At 38.2% G+C, this 22,037-nt stretch overlaps 1 protein-coding gene across 2 annotated transcripts; it reads left to right on the top strand.

Moving 5' to 3' along the window:
* Positions 1-21,350, top strand: LOC148842351 (uncharacterized). 2 transcript variants are annotated; one of them, XM_088958717.1, is made up of 7 exons: positions 114-1,514; positions 18,717-18,769; positions 18,872-18,959; positions 19,300-19,398; positions 20,537-20,664; positions 20,754-20,835; positions 20,968-21,350. In XM_088958717.1, the coding sequence occupies exons 1-6, from the start codon at positions 816-818 to the stop codon at positions 20,788-20,790; spliced, it is 1,104 nt and encodes a 367-aa protein (XP_088814843.1). In that variant the 5' UTR covers positions 114-815; the 3' UTR covers positions 20,791-20,835; positions 20,968-21,350. The 2 variants fall into 2 exon arrangements, with proteins under 2 accessions (XP_088814842.1, XP_088814843.1); XM_088958716.1 differs by having other exon boundaries at positions 1-1,514; positions 20,754-21,350.
* The last annotated feature ends 687 nt before the right edge of the window (positions 21,351-22,037 follow it).

Raw genomic sequence — 22,037 nt, 5'->3', positions numbered from 1 at the left:
CCTCCAAACGTTGATAATCATGGAAAAGGAATCAAATCAAGTGGGGGCACTTATTCCAACCAAAGGTTGTAAGCTTGTAATGTATATCCATTCATTCTGGCTGCATTTGTCGTGCAGTTGCATACATCTGATGGGTGGACCATATTGCACAGTTCTATGATGGTTTTTGTCTGAAATCCCTAAACCGCGCTAAATTGTTTTCACTTTTCGGTTATGGAGTTGATTATCGTTTGATGGTCGTGTCGTCAACCTGATTGAGGATTTGGGTCGCGATCACCTGGGAGTGGGGACTCGGACTACCCTCTAGAGTCTAGAGTTGTTGCATCTTGCATTCACGATTCACGAATAGGTAGTTGAGCAGCTCCGAGGTCTCTGTTCTATACATTCTATACCCCTCCCCTCTAAACAAGTCTAGGGTTTATCAGCAGTGGGGCCCATTCCTTCCGCCATGTGAGCCTGAGGAGATCGGCTTCGAGCCTGAGAGCCTCACCTCACCTTCCAACTGGATTTGGTTCTACCATGGCAAAGTATCAAAACTCTATGGAAGCAAGGTGGTGCTGCACACACAAGCCAACCGAGAGATACTTCTCTCTATTTTAGAACCTTCAAATCGAAGGGGGACAGAGATCCGCATTTACTCCTGCGGGGACAGGAGTGTGGAGAATAGAACAGAAAAACGCTTGCTTGTGACAATCATTTTTCTTTCCCTAGATTCTTCGAAGAGCAAGAAAAGAGGAGTCTTTAAGAATCCTTATCCTCTCTGTCTTCTGCATTTCTTCTTTTTTTCTTCCTCTTCCATGTCATGACGCATTCCCATGCCGATGGCAACGCCCATTTTATCATTTATTTTCTTCAGTTCTTCGTCCCCCGTGGTACATCAGCAACAATTACAACTACCCATGTTCTATATTCTGTTCTTCCTCTTCTCTTTCCTCTCCCTTTGCGTTATCTTTATTGCTGCGCGTAGGAGATTAAAGAGAGCTAGGGAAGAAATTGAAAAGTCATCCCCAACAACCCTGCTGTCTGTCTATGGATTTCCTCTCCCGGACGGTACAAATAAACCCCGGCAGCAAGGTGAAACCCAACAGAACCATCAGCTGTTTGTAGAGGTTCTCGGTTCCTGTCCTCCCAAATGGGCCTCCTTCATTCCTTCCATACCTTCTCATTTGCCCGTTAACGATGATGGGAAGGGACGGGAGAACTTGCTTTCTGATGGGCCAGAGTTAGATAAGGATGGTGGCGATTCCGTTGGTGAAGATTGTGGCAAAAGTGGGGACCAAAGAGGGAAAAAGAAGAAGAAGAAGAGGACCAAAAAGAAGAAGCAGAATTCCCTAGCCGACGATGGTGGCGAAGAAGAGTGTCTTGAAAACCAGGTGCCGCTAACGAAGGGCAAGCATTGTTTGGACAGTTTATATCCATTCACATCTATGTCCAGTGTAACGCAGAGGAAGATCAAGCAGCAGTATGATCAGCTGGTCAAGTCTCATGATTCTAAGACTTTAACATTGACTCAGGTTTTGCTCTCTTCACCTTACAGGGTCACCGACTTTTTTTTTTTTCTCTTTTCCTTTTTCTGCCCACTGTAACCCTGTTGTTAGTCACATTCATATAGCTTTGTTAAATACCCATAATTTGATTTTCGATCCATATTGGTTTTTGCACTTGCTGCTACCTGTGCCAACGAGAAAATAACTAATGGTGGTAAAGAGTTTCTGGTGTTATCTAATTCTCTTAATGAAATATGCTGGCTTGTTAGTAGATAGGAAGTTGTATTTTTTTCTCCATATACTCGTGGCAATCTTTCTCATTTTAGTCAATGGGTGGTTATGTTCTTCACAAAGGATTGGAGTCTCGTTTATCATTGTGTCCTGACTTATATTTTTGAAGTTTTATAATTTTATGTCTTTGGGATTTTGCTTGATCTCTAAGTGCGGAAGATTCTTATAGAGCTCAAGTGCCAAATTTTTGCATGTACCTTCAATCATTAAACATTCTCCTCTTCAATATGAACTGTGAAGTGAAAAATTTCTCAGGCCAGTCGTCCATATATTTTCAGATTTCTACCCAAGCCTTCTTTTTCCTCCATTTCTTTTCCCGTGGATTATGAATTTTGCTTCATTATGCTAGTATTACTAGAACAATGAAAAAGTAATTATCACATTTAAGCGATTTATGTTTTCCTTAAATTATGTAAAGATAAACCATATAGGTGGAATTACACAGTGGCATCCAGTTTTAATTCTGAAGGGTGTTTTCTTATTTTGTTATAATAGAGGCTTCTCTTGATGCTAGCAAATATATTCCTCACCATGGGCATATATGATGCTGATTACTGATATTCATCAATTTAATTCCATGTTTTTATTGGCTAAAGAGAAAATGCACATGGAAATTAAAATGGCTAAGCAAATGCAAACCTTCTATCCATAAATTCCTATTTATCATTCAAAATTGCAGGTGCATCTTTCTGTTAGAAGCAAATTATTAAAGGGTTTCATCTTTGAAGCAGTATTGCGTTATTTACTATAGTTAAAATAAGATAAATGGTGCTACAATAAACTCTATGGATTGTAGAGGAATCAGTGCTTCATCTCTTCTATGCCCCATGTCAACAGCCATTTAGGGATTCTGTTGCCCCCCTTTCATGCTGCATGCATTTGTTCTCTGTTTCATGAAGTTTGTCCTTCTTCGTTTTTGCTCTCTTTAGGTTGCAGGGGATCCATCCTTTATAACACAGTTCAATTTACAATTCATTGGTTCACTTGGAAACGAAGGAACCTCAGATTTTTGGAAGGGTTGGAAAAGCCCTTTTCACATCTGCATGCAGATGTAAGTGGCTTTATTATTTTTTTGATGGATAACAGAAATTGCATTCAATAAACTACAAAGCATACAAGGATTACAATTATTAGGCTAGCATGCACTGCCTAAGCCCATACACTACAAAACAAAAGAGAGTCTAGGCAGCTCTAGCCCTCCCTAGAATTCATTACAACTGAGCCCAAAATAACTGATCCCTATTAACCCCTTGTTTAGCCAAAGTATCTGCCATGCTATGCCAACTTGGAACCAACTAGACCTTAACTTGGATATTTCTAATCATCCATTGAGCTTCTTGATCTCATTTCTGTATACCCCAAGGAACCCTATTTCTAATCATCTACTTGCTTAGTAGAACTGAACCCAAAACATTGTCTGTCTTTGTACCCCCTTGCTTAGTAGCTAGACCATCTTCCAAACTGTTGGTAGATCTTCTAACCCAATTTGAACCTCCTGAGGTCATTCCTTAGGTGCCAAGATACTCCTTCCAAATGCAAGAAACAAAAAGAGAAACCATTTGCAAATGCAAGAAACAAAAGGACAGGTGATTAGTAAATGAAATCAAGTCTTACCAGCTACTTTGCAAAGAGTGCACCGATATGGAGATAAGCACCAATTTGGCCTTCTTTTTTGATGCATATCACATGTATTAATCTTCCCATGAAAGACCTTCCAACACAAAGTACCACTATGTGGGGAACATGCCTGTTCCAAATCTCTTTCACAGGAAATGGCTTCGAAGAAGATGGGAAAGAGACAAGACTCGATAGGAAGAGACACAAGAGAACCTAAATCCAAATATACCGATTAGATTTAAGAGGATCAATGAAAACCCTCTCCAAAGAATCCAACAAGCTAACAACCAAAGGTAGCTTTAAGTCACAGATGCTTCTTCTAAAACCCCAAGTCCCAAACAAAATGAGAACTAGAAGGGGAGGGGATGGAAAAAGAAGCAACAGAAAATAATTTAAGGGAAGACAAAGAGTATGAAAGAGGAGGGAACAGGATATTTAAGGGGAGCATCACCCAGCCACAAATTCTCCCAAAATTTTATTTTACCACAAATACAGAGATCATACTTTAAATACTCACTAGACGCAGATAAAAAATTGTGGATTTCCTTCCAAGGACGAACAGCCCGAGTCACCCTAACAGATAAACCAACATCCTGACCATTGTCTTTCACCCATAAATGCTCACTACCACCCAATGCCATAATTTCTCACTCTCAAGAGGCAACTTCCATAACCACTTACCTAGTAAGGTGGGATTCCTTTTGCCCACATCTCCTATACCCAACATTCCTTGGTCCTTCCTAAGACACCACTTCCCAATTTACTATATGATCTTTTTCCCCTTCCCCTAGTCCCCATAGAAAATCTCTCATCGCCTTCTCCATTTTCCTCGCCATCTTTTGTCAAATGACTGAAATCTTAAGCACCAAAAGGAAGTACACATGGAGATTGGCTAAAGTAGACTTAATATGTGTGATCTTTCCACCTAGAGAGTTCCTCTTCCACATTGCCAGCTTCTTAAGAAACTTCTTAAAAAGAGTGGATTCGAAAAACTAAACTCCCTTGGATTTTCCAAGCCCCTAGATAAGTCATAAGTCTGGATTTCAAGGAGCAACCCAACACATGCTCATAGGAGGCTAATTCCTTTTCACCCACTTACATGCAAAAAAGTGAGAAGGAGCCTGTTTCTTTTTTCATATTAATTCACACAAGGAAATCTTACCAATTTTTAACCTTCAATGTTATTAAAACTTCAAATAAAGATGCATTTTAGGTGGAAATATTCTCAGTATTTGTTTCCAGATTGTAGAGTCACTAATGAACTGTACCTACTTGGAAATCTTTAATTGAACTTAGATTTGCTTAATTTGACAAAATCTAGCTAAGTTGTTAGCCCACTTGGTGAATAAGAAGTGATAGAGATTCCCCCTTTGTTCATTCCCTAGAGGATGGGAAACATCTTGTTGGATTCCCGCTAATTAGGATCCAGGCTAAGGATGTACTTTCTCTTGTCCGAGATCTTCAGTTATTGCTAATTACCATCATACATGAGGATAACTGAAGAATTCCCAGTTCACACGATCATAGGTTTTCTCTTGACTAACTTATTATGAAAAGGAAAAAATCTTATTCATAGTACATATTAAAAATCCTAATGATGTTCTCCTTTTTCCCTTTTTCTTAAGTGATGGGGATCACTTGTAACTAGTTCTTCTTTATTTAACCTATTAAATGTCATTTGTGCATTCTTGATTTCCCTAAGATTTCCCACCATATTCCGATCCCTCACTAAATTAAATATCAGATTCTTCTCGTTTCTTGCAATTTTATTGCAAAAAACCAGTATTTCCATCAGCGTTTTAATTGCAGACTGGTTGTGCCTACTTATCTCTTCCCTAACAATAGCCTTTTCAAACACAACTATGATGCTTGTGGTTGTGCTTGACCCTTTGCTTAGTATGATAGTTACATTAATGATAGCATCCATGGAATATTGTATTAAATTTATGATTTTTAACATTATTTACATGAGTTAAAAATCATGCACAAAGCATGCCACATTTGGAATGGCTTTTCCACTCGAGTAATAGAGGACAATATTTGGAGATGGAAATATTGAAGTGATCAAGAGTTAACTGACCTAGTCAATATGGATGAGAATTGTGACAAATCAGAGAATCAGGAAATCTATCAGAAACTATAGTCTTGACAAGAAGTTAAAAAGAGCATTTCTCATTCCCAAGATTGATCTTGTGAACTTTAACCACATCCAATCAATGTCAGCATATAGGCATCGTGTCTTTAACAAAGAAGAAGTTACTGAGGGGACATTACTGTAATAGGCTCCCAACAATCAACTTTTGGAAGTGTTTCTTGTAATCCCAATATCTATTTTTTGAAAGATACAGGATATGATAGCTTGGGTTTCAAGTAATTGTGAATTCATATATTACTAACTTTGGTGCATTTGTCTTGCTTATAGAGTTTTTGTAAGACAGATCGTCTGATAATGCATGGGAATCAACCCACTAGTTCATTTCCCTACTTGTGATCATTATTTTATTTTATTTTATTCTATTTCTTTCGGTTTAAGTATGTGCTCAATTACCATGATTTTGTTACCAAGATTCTAAGGGAATTATATCATGCAATCTGAGCATGATTGAGAGGGGTATGGTAACAATGAGATAACACATCTTAATGGAAGAGCATTTCTTAAGTTATTTTTACATTCTAAACTTAGGTTGCTCTTTTTTTCGTGTCATTAGGCTTTAGGTGTCTAACTTGTGCTTGTATGATAAAGATTGAGGGAGGAAAAGGAAAAAGAAAGAAGAGAAAGAAGAAGAAAGCAAAGAGAAGAAGAAGAGTGTTTAGGAAGAAAAACGAAATAATTAGGGTGTTGCCCACTTTTTCTTAGAGAAATAAAAAATATCATAGACAAACATAAATATCACCGAATATTCCCCCTCAAGCCAGGCATAAATATCACACATGTTTAGCTTGGAAAGATTCTCTTCACTTCATAATAGGCAGTCCATTGGTCAAACAATCCTACTAGGGGTGAGCATTATTCTGTTAAAACCAAAATACCAAACCAAAAATTTCGAATTTGGTTTGTTCGGTTCAATTATTTTGATTTTTGGTTAACTTGGTTTTGGTTTCACTTTTCAAATTTAAAACTTTGGTTAACCGAATAAATTATAATATCAATATTATATATGAATATATGAATATATTGAATAAATATAATGAAATTCGATTTTAACCAAAATAACCGAAAATCAAACCAAAAATTTCAGATCGGTTATTTTAGTTTTTGCTAAATTCAGTTTCAGTTCGGTTTGCCAATTAGAAGCTTGGTTTTTAACTGAATAAACCCAATGCTCACCCCTAATTGCTACCCTTGATATTGTCATGTTTACTCTTCTGTCCCTATTGATACTTCTAGTGATCCTATTTTGTCTTCACACGAGACCTTCAACCTTGATCTCCTTATTACTCCACAAAAGACAAAGAGGAGATGCATGTCTACTGCTTATCCTATTTCCAATTATGATTCCTTGTCACCTTCATATCCTGCTTTTATTGTTGCATTGCCTTCTATTTCCATTCCTAAGTGTGTTTCAAAGGTTGTTGCTCAACCTGAATGAAAGGAGGCTATGGATAAAGAAATGAAGGCCCTTGAAAAAATTAGACCTGGTACTTTTTTGAGCCTGATTTTCTTTTTGTAAGAAGATTATAGTTTTTTGTTAGGGTGTTTTTCAGAGGCCAGCTTTTCTGAGTTTTTCTGTCTATTTCTGCTGTACAGTCTCTCATTGTACAGGGGCATCTTGTATTTCTGCCCTTTTGTTATTAATGAAATACTTTACCTTACAGTTCTAAAAAAAAGACCTGGTACTCAGTTGAGCTACCTCATGGGAAGGTCATTGTTAGTTATAAGTGGGTATACACTATGAGATATAAGTCGGATGGTTCTATTACGAGATATAAAACTTGTCTAGTAGCTAAAGGATACACCAGACATACAACATTGATTACTCTGAGACATTTGCTACAATGGCCAAGATGAATACTATTCAGGTTTTGATTTCTTTGGTTGCACATTTTTCTTGGTCACTGTATCAAATGGATGTCAAGAATGCTCTCTTGAATGATGACCTACAAGATGTATATATGGAGCTTCCCCAGGGGTCTTTATTCCTGGAAGTGAAGGCAAGGTTTCTAAGATTTAGAAATCTATCTATGGTCTGAAACAATCACCTCTTGCCTGGTTTGATCGATTTAGAGGAGCCCTTCAAAAGGTGTGTTTTACACGGTAGCATGTCGAACTCTCTCTCTCTTTCTCTCTCTCTGTTAATTGACGTTGCAAGGTCCAAGAGGGGTATCTTCATTTCTCAAAGAAAGTACACCCTTGATTTGTTGAAAGAGACCAGCAAATTGGTGGCTAAACTAGTTGATACTCCCATGACCAACATATTCTAAATCATACATGTTTGGAGAGAGTTATAGCCATTTTAACCATGGATGCCATTCTATGTTTCTATAATGGGATTTGTGTCTTCCTATTTTGTTGGTCTATCTTGAAGTTGTTTCTGGTCTGTTTAGTTGTAGACTCGTAGTAGGATTAGTAGTGGGTAGTTAGAGTTGTTTCAGGCTTTCAGCTATATCCCTATTTGAGTACCTCTATGGGTTTGTTATAGCCATACAGCAGTTAGGAGTTGTTTTTGTGTAGTTAAGTCTAAATTAGAGTTTGTAAAGGGATATCCAAGTCCCCATACTGTGATATAAATTGTCATTTTAATTGAATTTTTAGAAAAGGATAATGAAAATGAAGTATTTTGAATCTTGTAGAAGATAGGGGGGGGGATGGAGGATCTGGTCTTGGAAAAAGTTTGCATTGTCTTCTGCATCATTTTCTTTTGTTGTGAATGGATGCTTGATTTTTAGGAGCTCTAAAGACAAAAGGTAAGAGGAAGAAGGAGTTGGCACATGTGCCAGAGATTAATGTAGTGGGAGGGGGGCCAAAGACTGAAGGACACGTGGTGGACCAAAAACACAAGAGGCTGGGGCCTGATGGAGTTGGAAAGGTTTTGATGCTTCCTATTGAGGAGTCAACTGCTGGTTTAACTAGGGCCCACTTTTGAAAATCAAAAGAAAGGAAGTGGGTTGGTGTGTTAGGTCTAAAGTGTAATAGGTGGAGTTCAGCTTCGTTTAAACGTCCAAAAAGATGGATGAGATCATGCAAACCCTCTCTAGTTAGAACTCAAAGGGGAAAGGAAGATTGCTGGGAATGGGTGACTTTTAGGTTCAAAAAAGGGAAAAAAGAAGCCGCGGTGAGGACAGTGGAGGGGAGCACAGGAAGCAATATTGTCTGGAGCCCTGGCATAGGTAAGAATGCACCTGTTGCTGCGAGCAACATGTGGTGGAAACTGAAGGAGCGACTCTAACAGAGGATGCTGGCACTCCATCTTTAATTTTTCAGGCAAATAAAGTTCTGTCCAGCGGCCCAAATGAGGACAGTAAAGAAGAGAAGGTTGGCTGGAGGAAAATGAGGAGGAAGGAGGTCTAGAAAGGGTTTGTCATGGCTGACTTAGGAAGCATCTCAAGAAGTGATGATGGAGGAAATGCTGGTCCAGACGCGGTTTTCTGCTCACTTACCCAAGTTGAGAAAAATGATATTGCTCAACGACAATATAAGGAAGAGCTGAATGGTAGTTTTCGTGTGGGTTTGGGAAGGAGGGAGGAGGTTGAGAAAGTTTTAGGTGTGGTAGAAGTAGCAAACGTCTTTGAGGAGGTGGTGGTAGGAAAGTTAGGTGTGGACCTTGGTAGAAGGAAGGTGATAGAGCTCCGTTACTCCTATTTTTTTTTTATTTTTTATTTTTATAGATAATGGAAATGATAACATTATTGATTAAAGAACCAAGTATACATCATACAATTCCCCACTCAGAGGCACGGGGTGCAACCTCCTAACTACGTCATAAAGCTTACAATTGAGCCCAAAAGAGCTTATTCCTATGTACTCCTTGTTTAGCTAGGAGGTCTGCTAGCCCATTTGTCGATCTTCTTTCCCATTGAACTGTGACTAAAATATTTGAAGTCGGCCACTTAAATCTTCTCAAAGTCTCCCTGTACGACCAGGCTGCCGTCTCTGGTTCTTTTAGCCATCCAACAACCAATTTGGAATCACCTTCAATCATTAAATGCTTCACTGCCAACTCTCTTGCATATTCTGCTCCTTGTAACACAACTTGGAGTTTTGCATTTACTGAGTCTTCCCACCCTATAGGACTAGAAAATAGAGATACAATCTGACCTTTGTTTCTAAAGACTCCCCCTATTCCAGAAGGCCTCGGGTTGCCCAAACTACTGCCATCAAAATTTAGTTTAATGACGCCTGCATCAGGAGACTTCCAATCCACCATCGACTTGCTTCTGACTGCAGAACTTTGGCCAGTTGTTCCCAATTTCTCCTTATGTCATTAAAAGTGTAGGAGGAGAATAGATCCAAGGATTTTACCCAACTTATGGCCCTACATAAGATGCTTTCAAACAGACAAGTTTGATCCTGTTGAAGCATAGCTCCACTATTTTTTCTTCTTATCAGCTCTGTTCTGGCAAAGACAGGGTCTCCACAATTGATGGATCTCATGTTCCCATTGCTAGGAAGGGGTATGTTAAGATGTGATCTTTTTTTTTTTAATTCTATTTTCAATTGCAATCGAACTATTGAAGAGAGGTTGCTGCTTGGCCAACCGAGTAGCCGACCAACCTGGGCAGCTGTGAACGTGACAAAGATGCAACAATTCTGTTTTTTTTTTTTTTTTTTTCTTGGAAATAAGCTTCAACAGTTAGCAACTTAGTACTTAGTAGTTATGTTCTTCATTTCTGTATTCTGTTGTTTCTTTGTTTCTTTTTTTTTTCTTGATTTTAGTAGTTTTGTTTCAGCCTTCTTGAACAAGGCAACATGAATAAATTATGTAATCTGTTGAACAAAGCTGCATGGTTTTAGTAGTTATGTAATCTATTGATTCTGTTCTTCCTATTTTTTCTTTTTTTTTTTAACACATTTAATGGACCGAATAGGCCAAGAGGCCCACGACCCAACTGTTGGCTGTAGCTTCATCAATTCAGCCTTTTATTGATTTTGCTTGTGAATTCTAGAAACTGAATGTTTATAGTCTTATAGAAAGTAGAAATCTGAATTAAATGATAGAAATTATAATTTGTGAATTTTAACTAATACTCTTTTTTTTTTTTTTTAATTTAATTAGGTGCTACAAAGCTTGCAATTTGATATTTTGATCTCTTTTGATCCTTATTCCATTTTAGTGTTATATATGTTTTATGCTTAAAATATCTATTTTTTATTAATATATCCACTATAATTATAAAAAAAAAATACACACTTGAGGCTTATGCCTTTCTGTGCTCGGGAGGCTTACGCCTCCCACGTTCTGAATTATGCCTCACGCCTTCGGGTAGTGGAATGCCTCGCGTTATGCCTCCGCGTTTTAAAACATTGTTGTGGACCTACCAGAGGGCAAAGAGACTGTTGGATGCAGATGGGTTTACACAGTCAAATATAAGGCAGATGGAAGTATAGAAAGGTATAAGGCCAGACTTGTTGCGAAAGGGCACGCACAGACCTATGGCATTGATTACTTAGAGACCTTGCACCAGTTGCAAAGATGACATCTGTTTGGATACTTCTTTCTCTTGCTGCCACATACTCTTGGCCCCTGTTTCAACTTGATGTGAAGAATGCTTTCCTAAATGGAGATCTACAAAAAGAAGTTTATATGGATATTCCTGCTGGTTTCTACAATGATGTTGAAAAGGGAAAGGTATGCAGACTTAAGAAGTCACTTTATGGATTAAAGCAGTCTCCCAGAGTATAGTTTGATAGGTTCAAGAAAGCCTTGGTTTCTTTTGGCTACACTCGGACTTAATCTGACCATACCTTATTTATGAAGCGGAGGGGATCCTTGGTGTCAGTCTTAATTGTTTATGTGGATGATATTGTTGTCATAGGGAATGACTTAAGTGAGATTGATTGTCTAAAGAAGAATCTACACAGAGAATTTGAAATTAAGGATTTTGGAGAACTTAGATACTTCTTAGGCATTGAAGTTGCAAGATCAAAACATGGAATTTTCATCTCTCAGAGGAAGTATGTCTTGGATCTTCTACAAGAAACAAGGAAGCTTGGAACAAAGGCAATCAATACTCCTATTGATCAGAATCACAGAATTAATGCATTAGAAGGTGAGCCAGTAAAGGGCATTGGGAGATATCAAAGACTTGTGGGGCGGTTGCTATACTTGTGTATGACAAGACCAGGCATTTTCTATGCAATAAGTGTGGTAAGTCAATATATGCATGCTCCACGAGTCCAACATTGGAAGGTTGTTAACGAGATTCTTGCTTATTTGAAGGGACACACAGGCAGAGGCATATTGTTTGTTGATCATGGACAGTTGAAACTAGAGGTTTACACAGATGTAGATTGGGCAAGATGCCTTGATGGCAGCAGATCTACTTCAGGAGTATGCACTCTTATTGGGGGTAACCTTGTCTCGTGGAAGAGTAAGAAGCAGATAGTGGTGGCAAAGATCAAGTGCTGAAGTTGAACATAGGGCCATGGCACATGGAGTTTCAAAACTCCTCTGGATCCGTTCCCTGTTAGGAGAGATTGGTGTACAAGCAGAAGAACCTATGATGTTGTACTGTGATATCTAGGCAGCAATCAACATTGCCCATAACTCAGTTCAGCATGATCAGACAAAGCACGTTGAAGTGGATAAACATTTCATCAGAGAAAGGGTGACTTCTGGGGAAGTTTGTCTCCCATACATTGCTTCTAATCTGCAGCTTGCTGATGTTCTCACAAAAGGTGTTGCAAGGAACAAGCTAGAGCATGATCTACGCAAGTTGGGAATGTGTGACATTTACTCCCAACTTGAGGGGGAGTGTTGAGTGGGGTCAATTTCTAGTTATTGGGCCCAATTATTTAAGTTGTGACTGTTCAGCTACTTTAGTAGCCACCCTACTAAGGGCACTCTTTTAACCTCTTATTCTTTTAAGTTAAGTATAAAATATAATGAGGGATTGGCGGCCCGACCTAATTCAATTCTTGCGAGGCAAGACTAATTTGGCTTTGAGAACCAAGCCTTGCAAGGCAAGACTAATTTCACCTTGCAAGGCAAATCAAAACATGTGAATCCAGTTGAACCTCATGAAACCAAATCGGGGGTGTAGAGCACGAAGATGGCTTTGAAGGTGTCAAATGCATGATTAGTGCCTCAAGAAGCCATAACCGCTTGTACTTGAGTACAATTTTGACATGCATTACCCTTGGAGGAGACTTGAGATCATGCTCTAATGACATTGTGGTGCTAAGGAACACACATCCTAAGGGGAGGAATTGGTGACATATGTTTCTAGACACTACATGAGGAATATTCCAAAATTCTTGCTTCATGAAATGTAGCCCTCTCCCTCACTTCTATAAATAGGGAAACCATCCTTTGAGAAGGGGATCTGACTTCATTCCATTCTGAGCTAAACCCCATTTCCTTTCCCTTGGTGACTCCAAGTCCATCTTTATCCTTATTGGCGTACAAAGGGGACCTAACATAGCTGATGGCAATACTATTGCGAAATGTAGGGCTCTAGGTTTTCAAGAGGATTGGAAAATCCAGCCAAAGCTGGATGGATTGGCGTTCAGTGGTTTATTTGAGGACCGAGCAAGAAATCTGGAAAGAGGTTTCTTTCAACAAGAGGTGTGGGAGACAATAATTGAGATGAAAGGAGACAAATCTCCAAGGCTTGATGGTTTTACAATGAAGTTTTTCAAGAGATGCTGGGGCTTTCTCAAGGAAGATATTATGAAAGTTTTCTCAGAATTCCACTCTTCTACACATTTGGAAAGAAGCCTAAATTCCACTTTTATCACCCTATTACCTAAGAAAAAATGGGCTGAAGATCTAAGGAATTTTTGACCAATCAACCTCATTGGGAGTGATGGAGTGTTTACAAGATTTTGTCCAAAGTCTTGGCCAAGAGGTTGAAGCCGGTGATGAGCATGATTATCTTCAAATTCCAAGAGGCTTTTATTGAAGGGAGACAATTAACAGATGGGGTTTTGGTAGCAAATGAAATTATAGTCTCTTGGTTAAGATGTGGGAAAGCTGGATTGCTGTGTAAGATGGATTTGGAAAAAGCATACGACCATGGAATTTCTGGATTATGTTGAGGAGAAAAAACGTTAGTTCCATATGGAGGAATCGAGTGAAGGTTTGTGTGACTAGTCCTTTGTTTTCTGTCTTAGTAAATGGTGTGGCCTGTGGTCAGTTCAGGAGTTCAAGAGGTTTGTTTTCTGTCTTAGTAAAGGGGACCCCTTATCCCCTTTGTTATTTTGATGTGTGATGAAAGTTTTGGGTCAGTTGGTCTTCAGAGCAGTTAGGGGTGGTTTTTCGGAGTGTTTCACAATGGGGGAGGAAATATTGGAGATTCCTCTCCTTTGGTTTGATGATGATTCAGTGTTTTTCTGTGATGCTTCTAGCAAGCAATTAGAGTATTTGATGGCAACCTTGTGGTGGTTTGAAGTAGTCTCAGGGCTGCACCTAAATATTTATAGAAGTGGAAGAGGTGGGGGGTTTTCTAAGTTGGGCAGATTGTTGGGGTTTCAAGGTGGGGAAGCTGCCCATCAAATATTTGGGCATGCCTCTAGGGGCAAAATGCAATGCAAAATCTGTTTGGGAGCCTATAGTAGAGAGGGTGGATAAGAAATTGGTACAATGGATTATCAAAAAGGGGTAAACTCAAATTAGTTAAAAGTGCGTTGACTTCTATCCTAGTCTACTTAGGTGGTGTTTGGTAAATCTGAAGTCTGGAGTCTAGAACGTAAAAAAATCTCTGAAAGCAATCCATGAGAAATTTGTTTTTTTGCTTTTACAAGCATCTGATTGTAGTGAAGTTGTTCGATAATCTGAATGTTGTGACGTTTGATTAAATATGCATTTTACAAATTTACCCCTTGAACTTTTATTTAACTAATAATAAATAAAATGATTAAAAGAATATGATATTATAGAAAAAATTATAAAATAATAAAAACATAAAATTTTAGAAATGATAAATTAAAATAATTAATAAATAATATTAAATTACTCCTCTTCCTAGTAGAAGAGTCATGACCATCTCCGATCACTTCAAAATCATGGGGCTTCTTTGCTTCTCCAAAATTCCCAATGGTTTTGTTACACCAAAGGTAATCTTAAGCTCATTCCACTTACTTTCTGCATAAGCTTATCTATTTTGTTACTCGTCTTCAACCCGTAAGTTTATCTCCTCTGTTACCTGTCTTCAACAACAATACATCTTCAACTTGTAAGCTTATCTCCTCTGTCACCCGTCTTCAACAATAATGTGTTCAAACGTAAGCTTATCTCCTTTGCCACTGGTATTCAACAACAATGCGTCTTCAATCCATCTTCAACAATGTGTCTCCTCTAACTGCCGGAAATAAAGCTAATTTTCTTACTTCGATCCTCTGAATCCAGATCAAAAGTAGAACTAGAATAATTGTCAATTGTTCATCAATAGAACACCTATCAAACGCATGCCTCTGTTACTCCTAGAACATGGTCCCAATAATAACCAGACCCCGTTAGACTCTGATTCCTCTTCATCCACTTCTCTTAGGATCTCTTCTTCATTCATAACCTTAAACTGATCATCTCTCTCTTCTTCTACAACATCTAGCTCATCAATCCGATCATCATTTCTGTTACTGGAACCATTACCGTCTACATCTTCTGGTAATGGATTGACAACGAGTTCATCAAGTTCGTTGGAGGAATCTTGTGAGAAATCTAGATTTGGAACAGAAGGATCTCCCATCCTAGTCTTGAAGAGAAGAATGGGTGTACTTGGAACTGTCAATCAAAGTTGAGTCGACTGTAGAGAATTCAGACTGAGAGGAGCACAATGATGATGGCACAAAGATGAGAACCGTAATAGGGGTGTGAAGTTTTCAACATTTTTTGGTTACGGAAGGGTGGAGGAAGACAACCAATTTTGGGTTTTTAAAATTTATAGAAGGACATGGTCGGAAGTGAGATTTCATCCACTACCTTTGGACACACTCGTAACATAGTTGTCAAGGTGGCACCTAGGTGACAAGGTGCCCTTGGAGGTTTGCCTCGCCTAATCGCCAAGCAGTTTTCTATAGTGTGTTATACAAAACTTTTATATTCTTAATTTTTTGAGGTTATAATTTTAAAAGACATTTTTAAACTAAAATATTCATCTTGTGTGTTTATATACTAATTTCTTTTTATTATTTTCTTATTTGTTAGGGTTTAATCCACACAAACATTGCTAAATGCTGTATTGAACCCTGAAAGACTTCAAAACCTGAACCACTAAGTAAGGAAGAACTTAAAATGTTGCCTAACCAACACATTTACTTCTTTTTCTTTACTAATTTTGTGTGTCTATACATTACCAATTTTCTTCTTCCACCTTTTCTTTTCTTCTTTTCCTATAACAGAAATAGAGGTTCAGCCCTTATATTTTTTGAAATTTCTTTTCTTTCTTCTTTTTTCTCATGAATATGTTGGAATTTGTTGATTTTCTATAGAAGTTTATACTTTTCTCATGAAAATTATGGAGAATTATTAAGGAAATATGATTATGGAACCTAGGGAACTACCCTAGGATACATATTTTTATTTGAAAAAATCCATTGCCTAGGCGACTAGGCGACAAGGGTGTGGAGGTAGTTTAATTGCTGAATTATTCCAAGGGTTTTTCAGTATTTGGAGGGATGCTTCAGAGGTAGAACTAAGCGACCTCCAACCGCTGAAAAAGCAACATTTTCAGCATTCGGAGGTCGATTCAATGCTAGCGAACGCCACCTTACTGCCCATATACCTAATTCTAGCCGGGATGGCAACCCCCCTCCATTGAAAAGAAACAAAGGGAGTTCTTATGGAAGGGATGGAAGGAGGATAAGAAGATTCATCTAGTAAACAGGTAAGGGTATGTAAGCATTATAAAAATCAAGGGTTAGGAATCGGAAGACTGAGAGATTTAAACATTGCACTCCTCACAAATGGTTTTGGAGATTTGGTCAGAAAAGAAAACAGCCTGTGGAGAAGAGTAATTAAAGCAAAATATGCTCTAAGGCCCCGCTCGCTTATTGGGAATTTATTTACACGGGTAAGTGCATTTACCCATGTTCTTTTATTTCCTAGGAAAATAAGGAAATGACCATTTTATCCATAAAAAGCTATTATTAAAAGTGGCAATTTTGTCCCATCCAAGTGTTGGCAACTTCCCCCCCAGGTGGGAAAGTTACTTACCCACCTGGGAGATGGGTATCACTTACTCGGTAAGTGATACTCAGGGAAAACAGATTTTCTGTGGGCCCCACATAAATCTGAAAAAAGAGCATGGGTGTCTTGGTCAATGGGAACCAAAATCCCTTGACCAACTTTCCCCCCTCTCAAAATCCACAAAAAGAATGGGCCCTAAGAAGTGGGGGTTGGGGAAAGGAACCAAATTCAGGAAGGAAAGAGAAAAGCTAGTCTTTTCAGTAAGGAATTCAGTTTTGAGGTGGGGAAAGGAACCAAATTCAGGTTCTGGAAGGATTGCTGGTGTGGAGGTGGCCTTTTGAAAGATGATTTTCCTGAATTGTTTGCAATAGCAGTGGATAAGGAAGCAAAAGTAGCTGAGTATATGCAGATTTCAAATGGAACTTGTGTCCGGAATCCCATCTTTACAAGAGCGTTAAATGACTAGAGATTGATCATTTTGCTCATTTGTTGTAAAAGCTTTATTGTAGCCATATTGACCATACTAGTGAGGATAAAAGAGTTTGTCTGGGTGGGAAGAATAAGCAGTTTTCTGTGAGCTCCTTTTATAACAAGATGACTAGAGAAGAAAATCAGGAGTTTCCTATGGATCTAATCTGGTGCAAATTCATTCCTTCGAAAATTGATTTCTTCCGTCTGGTCTGCCTACCTCAATAAGATTCTGACTAAAGGTAATCTCTTGATTAGAGGTGTGGCAGTCAACTCACCAGTGCGTGTCCTCTGTAACAGGATGGATGAATCTGTTGACCACCAGTTATTACACTGTGAGTTCTGTTATAACATCTGGGTGAAAGTACACAGCTTGTTTGCCTTCAAGGGGGGTTGTACTGAGTTGGTGGATAGTTTCTTGAAGGGGTGGCAGATACAAGGTTCAAGCAAAAGAGGGAAGGTTATTTGGCAAATGATTCCTGGAATAGTGTGGTTGTTGGTATGGCAAGGAACTCTCGAATATTTCATAACAAAGGCAGCCAAGTAAAAAAAAATGTGTAGCAAAAAGTTGTGGCAAACTGTATTCTTGGTCTTCAGCTCAGCTCAACTTAAACTGTTTGATTTATAGTTCTTTTTTTTATTACGTATATCTTTTTGTAAATGCTGAAATAGTGACCTAGTTTCTTGGATGTTTTCCTCCCTGTTACAGCCTTTAGTTGTACGTGGTATTTTATTCTGTCTTTTAATGAAATTCATACTTTACCTCTTCTGAAAAAGAAGTTGAGATTTTTTCCATGGAATCAATTTCATTCTCTTGAGCCCTAATTATTTAATAAAATCATGCACCATCTATAGCAATAGAGCTAGGCTAGATATATGTTTCAAATTTTAAGTATATTAACACTTAGAGATATGCATACCATATTTTCATTTTAGCATATCATTCTTATACATGGCTATTATCTTTATATTTGCCTGTTAGTTGGTAAGCCCCTTATTGGAAATATTAGGTGCGATTCTTAATTCTTGCTAATAGACTATAGATCCCTGCTGTGATTCAAACAATGAAGGTCGTGGGTGGAGATCTTATTGGAAGATTTCAAATGCCTATATTTTAGTGTTTCATGCTTTTAATTAATGCAGCCAGCTAATCTAGTCCAAGTTTTGATGCCATTGGTATCTGTAGTTCTCTACTGCAGGTTGTGTATGGCTTGGCTAGGTTGACTCTAACCTCAACCAAGCATGCATTCTTAAAATTTGGATAGGATCTCTCTCTCTCTCTCTCTATCCCCCCTAAATCTCCATAAAAAGTTTAATTCTGCAGTTTAGTCCCTTTATTGCTTAAGCTAACATGGCATGCTAGCTAATAAGCATTGATAGAATAGGTAATTGTAAGTATTTGTTTGGCTGCTTTGATTGGGTATTTTCATGTCTTAGGTACCATGGAAAGAGCATATTGAAATGCTAAAAATTTGACTATCTAACATTTTTCTTCCTACTCTCCTTTCAGGGAAGTATTCTTCCAACTTAATATTAAACTAGCCTGCCACTTTTACTTGCTATGCAGGTTTGTCAATTTGTGAATTGCTTGATTGAAGTGAGAAATGAATTGAAGCACAAGTATATCATCCAATTCTTCCAGACGTTGTTTGTCTTTCTGCATCATCCGTCCTATAGGTTCCTCAAATCTAAAAATGGTCTGGTCTCTGTTTTATATTACAGATCTGTTATCATCCAAAGGAAGTTTACAATAACAAAGGCTCTATTATTCAAAGCAGATAGATCTTCATTTGACCGTCTTTGTCAACAGGTCAGTTTTGTTACTGGTACTTTTGGCTGCTAGAATGAGGCAGCAAATGCTTTCTTGTGTTTGGATTGGTGGGAAGTTGAATGCTGGAGGAAAGGTTAAAATGAAAGGAAATTGTCAAAATGAAACTATTAGCCCCCCTTGCAGATTACAAAATCCACTAAATTGGCAGAAAATGTGTCTAAAGGTCTGCTTATATTGAGATTCCATTTGACTCTTTAATCAGAGCCAAATGGTGAAGTATATTCTATGAATCCTTTTCCACTGCATGTTTCCACTTCTGCCATAATCCAAACACAACTTTCATTGCCTTTTGGAAGATGTAATATATCAATATCTGCAGTTACACAAACTAGAAGCAGAACAGAAGAGATTAGAAGAGGATGCGGTTGTTTACAATTGGCTCCAAAAGCAGATTAAGCTCTCACCAGCCTACAAGAAGGTATATTGCAGCTGTTTTATGTTATTTAAGATTTTCTTTTGGGATTACCAACACTGATCAAAAAGAATTTTATCTATGTAATAAAGAGGAACACCCCTACTTACGAGAGTCTTACAGCATGGACCAATACAAGTTGGTAAAAAAAGTAAATGCTGATGAGTAGAAATGCAGAAATATGTGAGTCCCGTAGGTGTACCCTGGCCTTGGTACAGTGGTGCCCCCCATGGCAGGTCATGTCTAGCAAGTAGAAACTCCTACCCTTGCAAGACCATCAGTTAAGTCATTGGCTTATCTATGATTCCAACTGAATGAGCTGTTCAAAGGAATTTCCTATAGACCATGAGGATTAATCACAGGATGTTGACTTGGCATCCAAGCTGAACATATTGTTCTTTTGGATTCTTTAATCTGCAAAATTTGCAGCTAATTCTGGATGGTGTTTGATAACTGCAAAATATGCAGCTAATTCAGAAAATATTCTAAATTTAGGCATCCCATTTAAATTTTCAGTAAATCACCACTTATTTGCTGAATGATGAAGCATAGGTCATGTGGGTGATTAATTTACCCCTAAAATTTTATATATGCCTTTAAACTGGAATTTCTATGATGCTGGAAAGGTATGACACTAGAGGAACTTTGGCCAATCAGAGAACCCCAGGTGAATTTTGATGATTTTACCAGTTGATTGGTTATCAGTTTTTTAGGTATCACGCATTTTTTGTACCATAATGGGACTCTTCTAAGTTAGCTTTTTTGCCTTGCACTTTCTATGCTTATTTCAGCGGTTATTAAGAAAAAAACCTTTTAGTTGAAAAACTGGCTTTCTACTACCGCCCCCCACCCACCCAAAATAAAGAAACAAAGAAAGAAAGAATGGTTGCAAGATTTGTTCTGTTGGCACGTTATGGGTCAATTATAGGCTTTTCTTTTTATCTTCAATAAAAAACGTCACAACCCACTAAATTGAGTTTTATGTGCGATGTGACTGGCTTATTCCATTTTTCAGTGTGCTAAACGAGTGGATTAGACGTAGTACTGTTCATCCACTCTCTTTTAGGCTACACAACTAGTCAAAACCAAGTTACCCTTGACTGTGATCCTCCTGATGTCTAGCTCACTTTCTCTCCCTTTGAAGATGCTTGAAATTGGTGCCCACATGGAGTTGAAGGCTGCTTCTGACCAGCTAGTAGAAAGCACGGACGCAGAATTTGCTTATATCTCGTTTGAAGAGTTATTAGCACAAGAAAAGAAAGATTCATTTTGGTAGGTAAACAATGGTGAACAGAAACCCTTTTTCGATTTTTTCATTCTATATGCCTGACTCACTAGCCATATGTCCCGTACTGATGCAGGCAAAGAAATGGAAAGCTGAGATCATGTACAAGCTAATGGCCGTTCATTTGTCGACTGACGCTCATCCTGGTTCACTAAGCAGTACATATATCAAAAACCCAAAGCCCAAAGTTTTGTACGGATGCAGGATTTTTTGACTGCATGCGTCCTTTATGGGTAGCTTTTTTTCATTTTTTTATTTATGAGATCTATGCCTTGATAATATTTCTGTAGGTTTTCCCGCTGTGACGACAACATTTTGGCTGCATATTGACATGGCATGAAAAACCAACCTTCAGAAGAAAATAGGCCAGTCTCAATTACTACAATCCCAATACTAATATACCATGTTCAGAAATTTGGCATCTCTCTTTAACAATGAAGGGGCTGATTAAAGAGTGGTGGTAAGTCTGGTGACCAATGCCAAGCTCCAAAAGTCATCACCAACTCTAGACACTTGGGGTCTTAGATGACCCCCCATACTCCAGTCTCAGACAGATGCTGTTTTCTTTTATTGCTATTGAGGTTGTGGAAGCTTGACATTTTTCTTTTTTATTGATAAGGCCATAGGGGACTTAACTTGCCTATATAAAAGTGAATTTGAAAGATTGTCATTCTGTCTGGTTTTGGATTTTTCAATTGCCGGGCGCCTCATACACCATATTTAACCCTTCTCCATACCTAGTCCTTTTTCTTTCTTCATTTCAAGGTGTGAAGTTGGTCATTAAATAATAAACCTTGGGCTCAGTCACTACTGACCATTGGTTTGTCGTTCCATCTAATTTAGTTTCTTTGTCAGGAATGATGGAAGGACAAGTTTAAAAAGAGAAAAGAAAACAGAAAAAAAAGGAAAATTGATGTCAAGTTTTGAATTATTGTGGATGTCATTGATTTGACTTCGTAATAGGTAAGAGGATGGTTTCCTACATGGAGCATGAGAGAGAGAGAGAGAGCAATCATCACTCTCAGATCAGAGATTGGGGGATGGCCTGGTGCAAGACCTAGAAATCTATAAGGAGATATCTAGATTCCTTGGCACCGATTTCGAGACATGCCATAGGTTCTTCTCATTGGAGAAGGGGCTTTCAATGGAATGCCTGATACCTATTCGATGATATGGTATGGTTAAATCAGCTGTCTTCTCTTCTTTGTGAGGCACATATGCTTTTCTCTTTTAAAAATTTCCTCCCCTCTTTTTCCTGGTAGGCGCCACCTATATTGTTTTTAAGACTACAAAGCAGGGTGATGCTTTGCTCATTTTATATTGAGAATTTTTTTTTTTTTATCTTCCTTTAGCTTGCTTT

Source organism: Nelumbo lutea, chromosome 8, assembly GCF_056320005.1.
Source record: "Nelumbo lutea isolate HS-2025 chromosome 8, American lotus-T2T, whole genome shotgun sequence".
In the NCBI taxonomy this organism is placed as follows: Eukaryota; Viridiplantae; Streptophyta; class Magnoliopsida; order Proteales; family Nelumbonaceae; genus Nelumbo; species Nelumbo lutea.
Note: the sequence above shows the minus strand (reverse complement) of the source record. Positions and strands in the feature narration are given on the sequence as shown.